This window comes from Acomys russatus, chromosome 21, assembly GCF_903995435.1.
Source record: "Acomys russatus chromosome 21, mAcoRus1.1, whole genome shotgun sequence".
In the NCBI taxonomy this organism is placed as follows: domain Eukaryota; kingdom Metazoa; phylum Chordata; class Mammalia; order Rodentia; family Muridae; genus Acomys; species Acomys russatus.
The window spans coordinates 5,985,617-6,001,573 of NC_067157.1; the positions used below are offsets into that span (position 1 = coordinate 5,985,617).

Here is a 15,957-nt window from a genome sequence, read left to right on the forward strand (position 1 = left end):
ACTACAGGGTGCACTCAGTACCCTACCCTCACTACAGGGTGCACTCAGTACCCCACCCTCACTGCGGGGTGCACTCAGGACCCCACCCTCACTGCTGGGTGCCCTCAGGACCACACCCTCACTCCTGGGTGCACTTAGGACCACACCCTCACTCCTGGGTGCACTTAGGACCCCACCATCACTGGATGCTGCTGAGCATATGACAAAGAATTCTGTCACTAAGAGAAATATCAGTAGGAAGTTTTACCAGCACTATCAACTGCTAACTCCTTCCCATCCTCTCAGACAAGAGCAAGTGGCAGGAAGGTGTTAGATGCTGGCTTTTATCATGAAGCACTAAGCTGGGCACGGTCATGCCCCTGCGACTCCAGCACCTGGGAAGCTGAGGCAGGATAGTGGTGAGTGCAGGTCAGCCTGAAAGCCATGGTCACGATAAGATCATCCACCCACCCAGTCCCACCCCACACACTAGGAGAAGAACTAAAGGTGGAGCTGCAGTCTGACTGATCTATACTATGGGTGCTCAGACCATTCTTCAGAGCAATGCGACATCACCACACCATTACTTCTCCTTTATCCCTACAGATAGGTTCAGTGTATGCACAAAACAGAGAATATTTGTTAGGTCTGCCCTCTGAGTTTCATGGCTGACTTTGGGTGCTTCACACAGCTAGGTCCTCTAGCAGTGCTGCTTTCACGCGTCTCCACCGTGGCAGAAAGACACAGTGAGGAATGAACCAATCACCACCCAGTCACCGCCCCTAGCAACCGCCAGTCACCGCCCCTAGCAACCGCCCAGTCACCTCTTGGCTGCCTAGCTCCTGGCTAGGAATCAAAGCCACACAGAGTACCCAATTTTGGCAAGCATCTCAGCCCGGGGTTCCTGTGCCACTGAGGCTCAAAGGGAATGTCACAGTAGGCAGTTTGACAGGGTCACCTGTCCTAAGAATCTACCACTGTCAACACTTGTAAAGAAGGCTGGATTTGAAGAGTGGGAAGGACGCTAGGACCCACTGGGCCAGGTTAGAGGGGACTCCACACCCACTACCACACGGCTGTATACTATTCCCCGGCCCCTTACATCTAAAACCACGCTGGAGTATGAGCACAAAGTCGTGTCTTAACATACCAGAAGTTGGGCTGGAATATGCTCTTCCTACCAGCTTGCCCAGTTTGCCATTAATTTTACACACTGAAGCATCCCCAGGCATTTCCCCAGGAGACCCACCTGCCTCACACACGTGTGAAAGCTTCAGAGGCTGAGGAAGAAATGGGGCACGTTGTTGCTCAGGTGCCTTTTCCTATTATCTACATCCTTGGAGGACATTACTTGGAGAGTAATGACATCTCTATGACGGGGGAAGGCAAAATAATTCTCTGTAGCCATAAAACTTCTAGAAAACTGATTCTTGCATTTAAAAAATTTAAATAACTTTCACAGTTGGGAGACAGAAGAGGTTAACTATGAATTATGGTCAGGAAGAAATTACTACAATTATTATATATTTTTAATTACATTCTAATTTGATGGTCTATGGCTAATAGTTAGCAGTTTATTATAAAAGAAATAGTCTCCAACTGAACCGCCCCCAGGCAGGGCATAAAACTGCCAGATAGTTACACAAAAAGCCACCTTCACATGGCAAAGAATCCTTGTCCACAGAATTCCACACCATTCCCCATAAACACTCAATCCATGGAGAAGGCACAGGCAGAGGGACACCCTTTATTCTCCCTGGACCCCAGGTTCACAGGTGCTCAAGTGAGGGGACAGAACTGTCACCATGGGTTGTACTCCTAAGCACAGAAGGAAACTGACAGCAAATGTGGAAGAATGAGGTTCCACAGCAGTGGGCACCTCCACGTGTACCTGACATCACAGAGTGACAGCAACATCTGCCTGTCAACAGGGATCAGTGCACACTGTGAGCTGCGAATGGGTCCTTGCAGGTCCTTGCCTGCTCTGCAAATAAAGACAGAGTGTGAGTGTGGGCTGGGTCCTGCACAGACCCTTTTCTGTCATCCTGAGATCTTGAGTTAGAACCGCAGGGGCCTTTTATCACATGGACCAGAAGGATCAGACGTGGCAGTCAAAACTGACGCACTACGGAGGGAAAAGTCAGCGAGGGAAATTCCAGAACTCTGTGCCTCTTAAGCTCACTTCTATTTCCGTGTACTTATAATTACACCAGGCCCTGAGGGCCATTCCTAGGGGTCCAGAGTAAACAGATGATTAGCTGTTCTTGGAGTCTGAATGAAGGTCATGCCTGCTGCCTGGGGTAAGGGAGTGGGCTCAAGTCTGAGCCTCGAGGAGGTGGTGTTCTGCAATCGGAAGTCTGTCCGGGACTCTGCTTGGCTTGAGGAGCAGTCTTTTAAGGCATGACACTTTTGTCATCTACCTGACATCTCTTAGGTCGTTCCCTTTCGTGTGTTAACTCTCAAGACATTTTCTTCATGGTTTTCCAAGTCTTATAACCCTTAACCATCTGGCCAACTGCTTTAGCAAGTAAAGTAATTAAAAGCTTTGCAAGGGTTAAGACCTTAATTAGATTGTACAGTTTTTGAATGGTGATGAGGAAGAACTTAAAGGCTTTTTTTGCAAGAAAGAATTATCATTCATTTCCTGCCTCTGTTTATTTATAGACACCGCTTCCCTTTCTTCCCCTCCCCCCACTTTCCCCTTCCTTTCTTCCCTTCCCTCTTAGGCTGGGGATCAAAGCCAGGGTCTGCTGTTAGGCAAGCTCTCTAGCACTGAGGCACAGGCCCGGCTCTATGCGAGTTTTCTTGATTGAGGAAACTGAATTGAAATTCTGAACAACAACAGTGGAAGGTGGCCAATTTTCCCTTGAATGATTCCACACCAACACTGGGGAACTAAAGCCGAGGATACAAGACGAGAAAATGTAGCCAGGACAGAACAGGGTAGTGGCTCTCGGGAAAAGCTTCCCCTGGGGTCCTTCTCAGGCTACCCTCTGACCGGCCACATGTCACCTGGGTGAGCAGCAGGAATCCACTAGCCCCCTTCTGCCCATGAGGAGGAGACAATAGACCAGTCCAGGAGGACAGACAAGGGGATGTTTCAGGATAACAGCCCTGCCCTGGCTCTGGGAGCCACCTGTCCTAGGGGAGGTGAGAGACTGAGAAGAGCAGAGACAATAGGATGAAAAACAGGGGACAGGAAAGACAGAACTGACACACACACACACACACACACAGAGGCATGGTTCTCACCCAGAGACTTCGAGAAGCAGGAAATAGTGTCCCCAGAAAAGGCAGAATGATGGCAAGACACTGCAGAGTCAGTGTGCAATGTTTCCTCCTACAACCACCCTGGCAAGAGGAAGAGATTCGCAGGGGACACCTGTGCCCTTCCCTTTGGCTAACAGACCATAGAGACAATGGACCCTGAGAAATCAGGATTGTCCCAGAAGTCTGAAGCTGTGGCCCAGCTAGCCAGGAGAAAGAGATTTCACACATTCCACAGTTTGTCAGACCATCCTGCAGGAGAAGCCAGGGCCAAGAAGATGGGGATGCCACTGCACACTGACAGGGGCTGAGAGCTGTGCACACCTCCTGCCAGGACCCCAAAGGTGGACGTAAGGGGTATGTGTCACAGGATCACTTCGCTCCTCCTCCCAATGTGGCCACAGTGCAGAGACTGCCTTCCTCAGCCTTTCAGTATGAAAGTGGCCTCTGATGGCAGAGCCCAGAGCCTAGCTCCTTAGGACTTCCGGGCTCAGGCTCTGACTGACCCTGACACCCCTGCAAATGCTCTCAGGGAAAGCAAGGTAGCACAATGGCTTCAGAGTAAGTATCCAGTGAACTGCAGCATGGCAGGGGCAGTGAGACAGGATGGGTGAGTTTCTACGCTACTGTACAGTAGAGTAACTATAGTTAACTGTGCGCTGACTAGTTCCAAGTAGCCAGAAGAGGGCATTCTCAAGTTCTTAGCACAAACACTAGATAAATGCTTAACCCAGTGCTCTCAACCTTCCTCACGCTGAGACCATTTCACACAGGTCTTCATGCTGCGGGGACCGGCAACCTGCTACGTCATAGCTGTAATTGTGCCGCTCCTGTGAATTATAGTGTAACTAATCCAATATGCAGGGTATCTGATAGGCGATGCCTACACACACACACACACACACACACACACACACACACACACACACACACACACACACGTTGAGAACTGCTGATCTAAGGTGAAAGCTGTTGCCGTTGTGTGCATCTATCAAAACATCACACGGCCCATAAACATGGATAGCTACTACATGTTAATTAAAACCTAAATCTCAGGTGAGACACAGCTGTAACGCCAAAGCTTGAGAGGCAGAGGCAGGAGATCAAGAGGTCAACTTCATCTACCTAAGGTGTTTGAGGCCAGGATGGGCCGTGGGAGACCCTGTCTCAGAAATCAAAAACAAAAACAAAAAACCCAAAACCGTCACCACCAACCAAAACAAACAACCCCCAAACTACGCAAACGGTTTAAAGTTTGTGGGATACATACAAAAGGAAAACGACGCATTTGTACTTAATATTGGGACCAGAGGCCTTTAAGATGCCGTGACGCGTCGTGGCGCACGCCTTTAATCCCAGCACTCGGGAGGCAGAGGCAGGCGGATCGCTGTGAGTTCGAGGCCAGCCTGGTCTACAAAGTGAGTCCAGGATGGCCAAGGCTACACAGAGAAACCCTGTCTCGAAAAACCAAAAAAAGAAAAAAGAAAAAGAAAAAAGAAAAAAAAGATGCCATGAGGCAAATTCAACAGTAACAAATGCAGGAAGAACCTCCCAGCTGGTTCTGAATGAGGCCTAATGTCAATGCTACAAAGCGGGGTAGATCTAGCTGTAGTTACCAAAGAGAACGCACAACTCAGGGTTAGGCGTGGGACTTTCAGAGAGACTCGAAATGTGACACCCTATGAGCATATACAGGGGGAGGAGGTCCCCCTCAGTCACAGTCATAGGGGAGGGGAGTAAGGGGAAAATGGGAGGGAGGGAGGAATGGGAGGATACAAGGGAGGAGATAACCATTGAGAAGTAATATGAATAAATTAATAAAATTAAAAAAAAAAAAAAGAAAACCACAAAGGTCTGAAAGGAGAGACTAGGAAAGGTTGCTGTGTCAGCTACCTTTCTCACTGTTCTGGGGAAAAAAAAAATTCACAACAACAGCAAAACCAGGAGAGAAGCGCTGACTTTGGCTCCTGGGTAAGAGGGGCCAGTCCGTTGTGGTGCAGGGGGAGGCACAGAGGCAGGAGCATGGCTGCTGGTCACACTGCTTCCCAAGTCAGGAAGCACGGAGAAGAAAGAACAGGATTGAACTACAGAGACCCAGGGCTCACCTCCAAAGACACACTTCCTCCAGTGAGTTCTACAACCTTCCAAGGCTGAGCACCAGCTGGGGACCACGTGTTCAGACACATGGACCCCCGGAAGGCACTCCATATTCAAACGACAAAAGGGAGGGACAAATCACAGAGCACTCTGAACAAGTGCTTCTTGGAAGAAGAATTAAATAAGACTGGAAGGGGCTGAAGAAATGGCTCAGCAGCCAGGCACACTGGGTGTTCCTCTGGAGGACCTGGGTTCAATTCCCAGCACCCACAAGGCGGCTTACAACTGTCTGGAATTCCTGTTCCAGGGGAGCCACGGCACCAGACACACACACAGTATACATATATATGGTATGCATGCAGGCAAAGTGCCCAAACAAATAAAATAAATAAATCTGTTAAAATAAATAAGGAGAGATCAACTTTTTATAAGATTTCTTGTTTTGCTATACTATATTTATATGTGAATACTACTTAATTTTCCTTTTAGGGTCCTGTTTTATGGCTCAGGCTGCCTCTATCTTCCTATCCTTCAGCCTCTGCCTCTCTCTCCTCTTCTGGGGTTGCAGGAAAGCACCCCGGCACCTGGATGCTGTAGAAGTACTTTTATTCTCTTGGCTCAACTCTTGTCTGGGAGACTTACTGCTTCCTTCTGCTAACCTAGGCCTAGTCCCAGAAGCTTCTAGCCTCCATACAATCTAACCTCGGCCTAGAATGTTTTCATCCTCTGAGACTTACTGCTTAATAAGCTCACCCTTACTTGTTCTTTCTGAGCTCTGGGCTGGCTGGCTCAACTCAGCTGTTCTGGCTCAAACTCTTCTCCCAGCTGACTTATATAATCTGGCTTCTCTCTCGACCCAGAATTTCTCTGCTTGGCGTCAGACTAACTCAGCAATCTGCTCGAATCTTCTGGCTTCTTCTCATTTTCTGGCTCGTTCCATCTTCACCTGAGTTCTCTCTCTGCAACCCATCTCTCTATTACTGGTAAAACTGCCTCCTCTCTCTGCAAACTGCCTCTTAAGTAGCTTCCCTTTCCTCTCTCTTCTCCTGAGAGTTGGGTATACCCTAATCTGTCAAATATTCTCTGATTCGTCACCTTTTCTGCCACTCAATTAGACATCATTTTCAAATATGGGTGCTTCCTTCTAGAAAATAACTTTACCTTCATTTGGTATTAAAGTCATGTATTACCACACCTGGATCTAAGAGTTTCTTTACCTGATATTTTCTCTATACCAGGCTGGCCTAGAACTCAGATCTGTTTGCCTCTGTCTCCTGGATTAGAGGCGTGTTTGTATTCCAGCTGGACCACACAGACTTAGAAGGTCTTTGTATGTGATTTTTTGTCAGATCAGCCATATTATGAGTTAATATTCCTTCTATTTAATTAAATGGAGTCAGAGAGGAGGCTTTTAAAATGCACATGTTTATGTGGGTGTACTGTTTGTTAGGTGCATCATGTATATACATGAGTGTGTGCGTGCACATATAATACACATGCGTGAAGGTGAGGGATTAAACTCTGGGTGTCCTCCCTGAACAAGCATGCTGCTGTGGAAGGGGGAAATCTCATGGAATCGACAACTAGACAAAGAACTACAGGCAAAAAGGGAATGTTGAGAGGTAAAGAATTAGTCTTCCACAGGGCTGAGCACACTAATGGGCCAGAAGGAGATGTGTGTGTGTGTGTGTGTGTGTGTGTGTGTGTGTGTGTGTGTGTGTGTGTGTGTAATGAAATATAAAGAGACCATGAGTGGGCTGGGCACAGAAGAAGTTAGAGGGAGGAAAGGGAAGGGAGAAATGATTCAATTATACTTTAATTAAAATAATAGTAACTATGTCTTATAGGGACTGGAGAGATGGCTCACTGGCTGCTCTTCCAGAGGACCTGGGTTCAATTCCTGGAATCCACATGACAGCTAAACGCCATCTGTAATTCCATTTTCAAGGGATCTGATGCCCTCTTCTGGCTTCTGAGGGCACTGCACACATATAGTAACATGCAGGTGAAATATCCATACACATAAAAATAAAAATTTTATGTCCTTCAAAAAACCCACTGGGTATCTTCTTCCATCACTTCATATTATTTTTAATTTTTAGAAGCTGCTTTTCTTGTGTGTGTGTGTGTGTGTGTGTGTGTGTGTGTGTGTGTGTGTGTGTGTGTGTACACACATTTATGGAGGCAAGGGAAGGGCACTGGGCATCTTCTTCTCCCACTCTTCACTGTATTTCTTTAAGGCAGTGCTTCTCCTTAATCTGAAGCTTTTTGTTTCAGCCAGACTGGCAGTCTACAGACAGAATTCCCCCAGTTCTACCCATCCTATCCTTGAGACAGACTCAGCTCCAGGGGTCTGCCTGGCACCGCCCCACAGCTCTGGGTGACTGATGCTTGGTCCCAATGTTGAGATCCAAACTCGGGTCCTCATGCCTGCACAGTCGACACTCTACCAACTGCAACATCTCTCCATCGCTCTTAAACATTTTCATTAAAAAGCTTAAATCTGTGTGAAACCCTATTACTGTCATCCTAGAAGTTGAGATGCTATTGTGTGGGGATAACAGCCAGCCACAGGATTGAAGAGGAAGGACATGGGTCAGGGGACCATACCACAACCCCTGCTGGCTGAGGATCTAGCAGAAGAGGTAAATACCACGTGACTCCATCTTACAGGGACAACAAACTCTGTTTCAAAGAGTGCTGTTTAAGGATTAAACAACAAAGGATAAAACAAGTACGGCCAAGCTATGGCAGCCAACGCAGCAAGTTAGAGGCCGCCAAGTATGTTTACTCTAAACTGCTAAGGTGACTGTAGGATAAGAAGCAACACAAGACCCTGTAACACAATCACCTGACCACAGCCAGGTGACCTAACCTCCCAAGCCACACCTTCCTCGTGCACAAAACTGGGGCTGCTCCTTTGCACCCACCCATCAGCTCCCCCTCCAGGCCCCTCCTGTCTTTCAAACCTGCTTTCTCTGTACCATGTGCAAAGACCTGTTTACAACTCTGTGGTTGTTCTCAGCAGGCACGGGGACAACCTGAGTTGAGCAGATGACCTCATGAGGCCAGCCTTGAAGCTGAAACTGTTTCCCTGGCTTCTGTATCCTCCCAGGAATAGCGTCATCCACTGTCTAAGAGAAGCTCACTGTGGCAGGCCAGTTGCTAGTCTCTGCAGCTAGAATGCTGACTGATGCACACTGAGCATGTCTGCACAACTCACTGTGGGCTGTGCTCAACAGCCTGTGGCACCGCCCTGATGCAAAGCAAAGGCTTTCCTCACTAAGAAATCTCTTACTTCATACTAATAACATCATAAATATTAATTCTACTTCAGGAAAAATGGCTAACAAACTCGTTCAAAGACAGCCCCAACTGACGACACTAGCCAAATTGTGATTTGAAAAACAGAAGCCAAACAACTATGATTCAATTCCAACTAAATTAAAACAATATTCTGCAACTTCTAGGGAAATATACCAAAGCTCTCTTGTCGCCAAGACAGTGCCTATGCTTGGCCATACTTACTAATGATAGAACCGCCAAATACAATTCATCTGTGTGAGAGACAACGGAAAGATGGAGAGTCTCCGACATCATCGTAGGGAGCTAAAGTCTGGAGACAAGATAACAAGTTCTCCTTCCCACAGCACACAGACCAGTCAGCAGAGTGGGGCAGTTTGTACATATGTGACAACATTACGTCCACTTGCACACTTTGGCTAGCTTAACCCTTCTCATCCATCTCACTCTTAAACGTGCAAACTTAAAACACAGCAAGTCAAGTAACAGAAGAGTCACAAGAGTTAGGTGGGTAACAACACAGCTGAATTTTTCCCAGGCAACCTCAATGCCTTTTCCCCTTTAAGTGACAGCGCGAAGCAGGACTTGGAATCCTTGTGGTAGAAAGTTCAGATCCTGCTGTGAATCTGGCATTGGGACAGGTATAAAAACGGAGCACAATATAACTGGGGGTGGCAGCAATTTCACTGAAACACTTCATTTAACGTTTCTCTTCACCTTCTCACGAACTGCACATCTGTTGTGTAACACTATGAGTGCATTGAGTGTGACACCACATCCTGGCCTAGATCGTTACAAGTAATGTCCCATAGTGGTTCATGCAAGTCCCAAGGCTGGGCTACTGTTAGGCCAGTGCAACTGCAGCCACCTCCAGAACACGGGCCACTCCGCAGTCGCTCCATCAAAGTCTTGGGCAGAATGACCACACATGCGTATCACCTGGGGATGTGTTAAAACGTGAACTCCCAAGCTGCACTACTGCATCAGGAACTGTCACAGGAATATTTAATAATTGATGTTCTAGGGCTGGTTAGTAGTTGGTACAGGGCTCACCTGACACTCACATAGCCCCGAGTTTAGTCCCTAGCACTGCATGGAGTCAGGCATGGCGGCACTCATCTGTAACCCCAGGACTTGGGAGGGAGAGGCAGGAGGAAGAGTTCAAGGCCAGTCTGGGCTACCCAAGAGCCTGTCTCAAAAACAAAACAAAACAAAAACAAACAACAAAAACCCCAAACCAAACCAAACAAACAAACAAAAAAATCCAAAAGAATTTTAAAAGGAAACAATGTTCTGTAGGTCAAGGATCTTTAAAGGAGGAGAAGCAGGGGAGCCCATAAACAGATTTGAAAACACACATACATACCCACACACACATACACACATACACACAACATACCACACACATACACATACACAAACATACATACACACATACCCACACACACATACACACATACATACCCACACACATACACATACACAAACATACATACACACATACACACACATACATACGCACACACACACACATACACACACACACACACACACACACACACACACCACACCCCTACCTATTGGCAGAGTAACTGCTTTGCCTGACTCAGATCAACCAATCAAAAAACATCAGCTAGGTGGTACTTGCATCTTTTTTTTTTTTCTTTTTAAAACAGAATTTCAAAACTAAGCCTGTTTGAAAATAGCGACACAGCCGGGCGGTGGTGGTGCACGCCTTTAATCCCAGCACTCAGGAGGCAGAGGCAGGCGGATCGCTGTGAGTTCGAGGCCAGCCTGGTCTACAAAGTGAGTCCAGGACAGCCAAGGATACACAGAGAAACCCTGTCTCGAAAAACCAAAAAAAAAAAAAAGAAAATAGCGACACCCTTGTGTCTGAAAACTATTCAAATTATTTACTAGGATGTTGGGTCAGACCTAAAATGACAATGGCAACACAATAGAACCAAGTTTCTAAGAAGCAGAACCGGAGGATGGAAAGAAGGCTTCAGGGACCTGGATCAGACTCAAGGACGGATCAACAGTTCTGAACTATCCACAGGTTTGCCTGGCTCGGCCTCCACAGGCCAGCCATCCCATAGAGACCCACAGTGACAATCATGAGCTCTTCATCTCGCCTTAGCCCAGTTGCCTAAATTCCTCCGCCAGATAGGCAGCTGGTGAGGAGCAGAGCTAGAACTGTGCCCCGTGTCCATAAGATAGGCAGCTGGTGAGGAGCAGAGCTAGAACTGTGCCCCGTGTCCATAAGATAGGCAGCTGGTGAGGAGCAGAGCTAGAACTGTGCCCCGTGTCCATAAGATAGGCAGCTGGTGAGGAGCAGAGCTAGAACTGTGCCCCGTGTCCATAGCAGCCGGCCTTTCAACAAACCCCATCCCATTTATAGCCCCCCAGAGCTGCGCCTGTAACACTAGCTTCTGTGACCACAGGGTAGTAAAGCCTTTGCTGAGGATCAACTTGTCTTACAAGCGTTGAGGATTACATTCAGACCAGATCCCTAAGTCCCAGCACCCCCTGCTGCTGGGGGACAAAACAAAACACTGAATACTACCAACTTCCTCTCCTGGAAAGCTAATAGTCCCTGAGCTACCACAGGGCACTATAGGAAGAACCCACCGGTCTCTCACTCTCACTAGCCCTTCTGCACAGCGGAAGGGTTCAGTGCCCTGTCCACAGGGGTGATGCTGGCTAAACTGCATCCACTGTCAAAGCAACATGTACCTGCCACTCTGGGGTGGAGCTGCAGGACTCACAGAGCACCTGTGATGTCTTCCCTCTGCCACAGCCATGGCACCTGCCTGACAAAAGATGCTCCTTCTGGCCGGGTCCTGGAGGAAAGAGGGCCGGGCACAAGCTTTAACACCCTAAATCAAGCTGCACTGGAGTAAACCACAGCCATCTTTAATTTCTCATATGTGTTGCCCTTGAAGTCCCCTTTAGGTCTGTGGCATATTTTTTTATCTATCTATGGTTTGATGCTTATAGCTGAAGGAGTCAAAACTGTGTGTGACATGTTGACTGTTTTGAGCTTAAAAAAAAATTTAAAAGCCCACCCAATCCCCTATCACTGACAAGATATCCCTCTTACATTAGAGGGAAAACAGTGTTCTTTATCAAGGACAGTGCGCTGGGACAGGATTCTGTGCAAACCTTATTTATTTATTTACTTTTTAAAGATTTATTTATTTAAGTATACAGTGTTTCACCTTCATGTATGCCTGCCCACCAGAAGAGGGCGCCAGATCTCTCTGTAGATGGTTGTGAGCCACCATGTGGTTGCTGTGAATTGAACTCAGGACCTTTGGCAGAGCGGGCAGTGCTCTTAACCACTGAGCCATCTCTCCAGCCCCAAACCTTATTTAAATAACTATTATGTTGAAACCTTCCAATCTAACCCATTGCCTTCCTACCCTCCTGTCTTTGTTCAAAGTGGTCCACGGAAGCATCTACCTGCTTCTACCTGAAATGCCTATGATCAACGTGCATATTCTTTCCTTGTGAACTCTGTCTTGAGTCAATTTAATTCTGAGGCCAAAAAAATGCTAGAAGGGAGGAAGTAAAGCGCTGCCTCCCTCACCGTGCAGTATTTACAAGGTTATCCAGCTCATGTCAAGCATGCAAAGTTACATGACCATCTGTGTAGACAATGGGGGGGGGCGAGGCTTTGAGTTCTCAGTTTCTTTGCCTAGGAACATACCTGGATAAATGAAGGGTTTTAATGTCTATGCAAGGGGAGGATGTGCCTGCCTTTATGCAGCTTTACACCAGCCGACCCAAAGCTCTCCTACTTTCAAAATAATCCTTAAATGTCAAGCAATGAATGAATTCTTTTTTTTTTTTTTTTTTTTTTTTTTTTTTTTGGTTTTTGGTTTTTTGAGACAGGATTTCCCTGTGTAGCCTTGACTGTCCTGGACTCGCTTTGTAGACCAGTCTGGCCTTGAACTCACAGCAATCCACCTGCCTCTGCCTCCAGAGTGCTGGATTTAAAGGCGCCACCACTGCCCAGCCAAGCAATGAATTCTTAAAATAGTTTAGTTTCTTTCACTTTAGCAGTCTGAACATCCCCGTGACGAGTGTCGTCTATAATGGTATAAAGCATAGAGGAAGAATCGTGGGGACCTGGTGGTGTGTGGCTGTTACCTGCGGGCACCAAGTGGCCATCTTCAAGAACACCCCACGCCTGCTCGCTTTTTAACTCCTGGGTGAACACTGGGATAAGCAGCCAGCAGTCAGATGCTCACAGACTATCTCACACTGCTATGTCTGTCTTTTCACTACAGTGAAAACCACGTGAACTCCAGCGCCAAGCATCCACCTAACCATGTGGACACACGCACACCACTCCAACGGGCCAGAACATAAACCAAATATGGCCAAAGAAGCAAAGATTTTCAGAAGCAGAAATAAGAGCTCTAAAGCTGGACTACATCAAACACAGGGGCAGTAGTCTCTCAAGGCTACCAAGTAGTTACTTGCAAAGTAATCTATCTGACCTACATGTCTGTTCTAGTGACAAGCTGTCAGAGTGGTGGGGGAAGTCGGGGGCGGGGGGGGAGGTGGAGGGAAACTCACGGAGAGAAGACGTGCTGGTGGAGCCCCGCAGGAAGTGGTGGAGGCCGTCCTCGCCGTCACTGGAGCTGGTGATGCTGTTCCTCATCTCCAGCATGGAGATCTGTGTGCAGAGGCTCATCTGTGTCTCCAGCTTCTTTGCTTTCTACAAAGCAGAGTTTAAGACGCCTGAGACTCAGAGAGGATGAGTTATATATTCCCAGCTGGGTCGACGCAGCACTCCCCAGCACTCAGGGAGGCAGAAGCAGGTGGATCTCTGTGAGTTCAAGGCCAGCGTGGTCTACTGAGTGAGTTCCAGGACAGTCAAGGCTACACAGAGAAAAACCCTGTCTCAGAAACAAAATTATAGATTCCCCACAGGAAGCAGGCACTTTTCTTGATGTTAGTGCCCCCCCCCCGCAAAAGGAATAATTGAGTCCCTACAAATATGTCTTTTATCATTAGCTATTATTTTAAATACATTATTCTAAAACTTACAAATATGAATAATCTATTTAATTCATCCAAAGTATTAAGTCACAACTTTTTCTTTCTTTTTTTGTGGGTGTTAGGGATCAAACCCTAGGCCATGTTTGCTAACCATAATTGGTAACATTCTCCTGTGTAACTTGGGGGAGAAGCACCCAGGCAAGGGAACCTCGTAGGCACATCACGCTCAGTGTGCCTAGTAGATAGTACATATCACAGGAAAAAAGTTTTAAAAGTTCTCATCTGTAATTGTTTTAATTTCCCTCTTAACAGATGCAGAAAACTAAGCTGCCCACAGCTCTGAAAGCCTATCTTCCCCTAGTCTCTGGATCCCAGGGAGATGCACTTCCTTGCCTTCAAGAAAGAGCTTGCTAAAGAGTCTCTCCATTACAACTAACCCCTCTTAAATTTATAAAGACTTAATGAAAATTCAGGAAAATGGACATTAATTCTGCCCCCCAAAAAAAAAATCAGAAAGACACTTACCTTATCATTTAAGGTAGGATCATTCAGTGAATAGAGTTTATTTGTAATGTCTTTTCCTATAAGGTACCTAAAAATTTCATAGAGAAAAGGCTCCGACTCCAGAAAGTAAGTCAATCTTTCTCTTGACCAGCATAAAAACCTGCAGTTATCATCCGCAACAATGGTGACCTGTTGAGGAAACAAACACACTAGCAAAAGGTCCGTCCACAGACATGAGTGTCACAGAAGGACAGAAGAACAAACTGGCAGACACTATCAGAAATATTTGTAAAACCGGGTAGCAGTGGTGCACACCACTCAGGAGGCAGAGGCTGAGGCAGGTGGCTCTCTGAGTTTGAGGCGTGGTCTACAGAGCGAGATTTAGGGTAGCCAAGAATACACAGAGAAACCCCATCTAAAAAAAAAGAAAAGAAAAGAAAAAGAAAAAAGAAGGAAGGAAGAAATATTTGTCAAATTGGTTATAACCTAACACACTATACAAAATTATGTCTAAAGACAAGCGATCTGTAGACTAAATCCAAGCAACTTCTTTGCATTTTATTGGTTGGGGTTGTGTGCTTTGAGGGCAGTGTGTCGACTGCTGTGGATGTTTTGAAATTTGGGGAATTCCTGCGGAAGACAGGGAGAAAGGGTTGTAGAAACCAGAAAAGTCAAGGACACCACAAGAACCCAGCCCACAGAATCAACTAAGCAGGGCTCATAGGGCCTCACAGAAATTGTGCCAACAGTCATGGACCACATATGGGTCTGAGCTAGGCCCTGTTTATATGTGATGGTTGTGTAGCTTGGCGTTCTTGTGAGACTCCTACCAGTGGGAGTGGGGATGCCTGTGACTCTTTTGACGGCTCTTGAGCCCCTTTTCCTCCTACTGGAATGTCTTGGCCAGCCTTGGTATGAGGGATTGTGCCTAATTTTATTGTTTTGCTGTGCTTGGTTGATACCCTGGATGCCTGGCCTTTCTGAAGGGAATCAGAGGAGGGGTGGATCTTGGGGAGAGGGGAAGAGGCGGGGGGGGGGGGAGGTGTGGAGTTAAGGGAAAGGGAAACTGCAGCGGGAATGTAACAGATGAGAGACGAATAAATAAAAAGTAAGGAGAGAAGGGAGAAAGAGAGGAAAAGAGAGAGTGCAAGTGAGCAAGCTTGCTGCTCTTTTTTTCCCTTTATTTAATTTTTATATTTTATTAATTTATTCATATTACATCTCAATTGTTAACCCATCCTTTGTATCCTCCCTCCCTCCTGCTTTCCCCCTACTCCCCTCCCCTATGACTGTGACTGAGGGGGACCTCCTCCCCTGTATATGCTCATAGGGTATCAAGTCTCTTCTTGGTAACCTGCTGTCCTTCTGCTGAGTGCCACCAGGCCTCCCCATCCAGGGGACGTGGTCACATATGGGGCACCAGAGTTTGTGTGAAATTCGGACCCCACTCTCCACTCAACTGTGGAGAATGTCCTGTCCACTGGCTAGATCTGGGTAGGGGTTCAAAGTTTACTGCACGTATTGTCCTTGGCTGGTGCCTTAATATGAGCTGCCCTTCTAAAGGACTTGAGTTCAGTTCCTATTACCCACATCTGTGACTTCAGTTCTGTGGTGTCCGATGTGCTCCTCTGGCTTCCATGCACTCACTCACGTGTGCATGTGAATAAACACATATGCGTGCATACAATTTTCTTACAAAGACAAGAACAAGATCCAAGAGGGCCGGGATGTGTTTCTAAGACCTTCCCCTCAACGTCAACAGACCTACTTTTCAGGTTTTGCAGCACCAAGGTA

At 46.9% G+C, this 15,957-nt stretch overlaps 1 protein-coding gene across 1 annotated transcript in view; it reads right to left on the bottom strand.

Annotated features, from left to right (window-relative positions):
• Bves (blood vessel epicardial substance) overlaps positions 1-15,957 on the bottom strand; it is a 31,501-nt gene that overhangs the window by 3,111 nt on the left and 12,433 nt on the right. Inside the window, exons 5-6 of the mRNA XM_051164454.1 lie at positions 14,185-14,352; positions 13,234-13,375 (exon numbers count right to left, since the gene is read on the bottom strand). Coding sequence (XP_051020411.1) covers positions 13,234-13,375; positions 14,185-14,352 — 310 coding nt within the window. The remainder of the gene's footprint in view (positions 1-13,233; positions 13,376-14,184; positions 14,353-15,957) is intronic.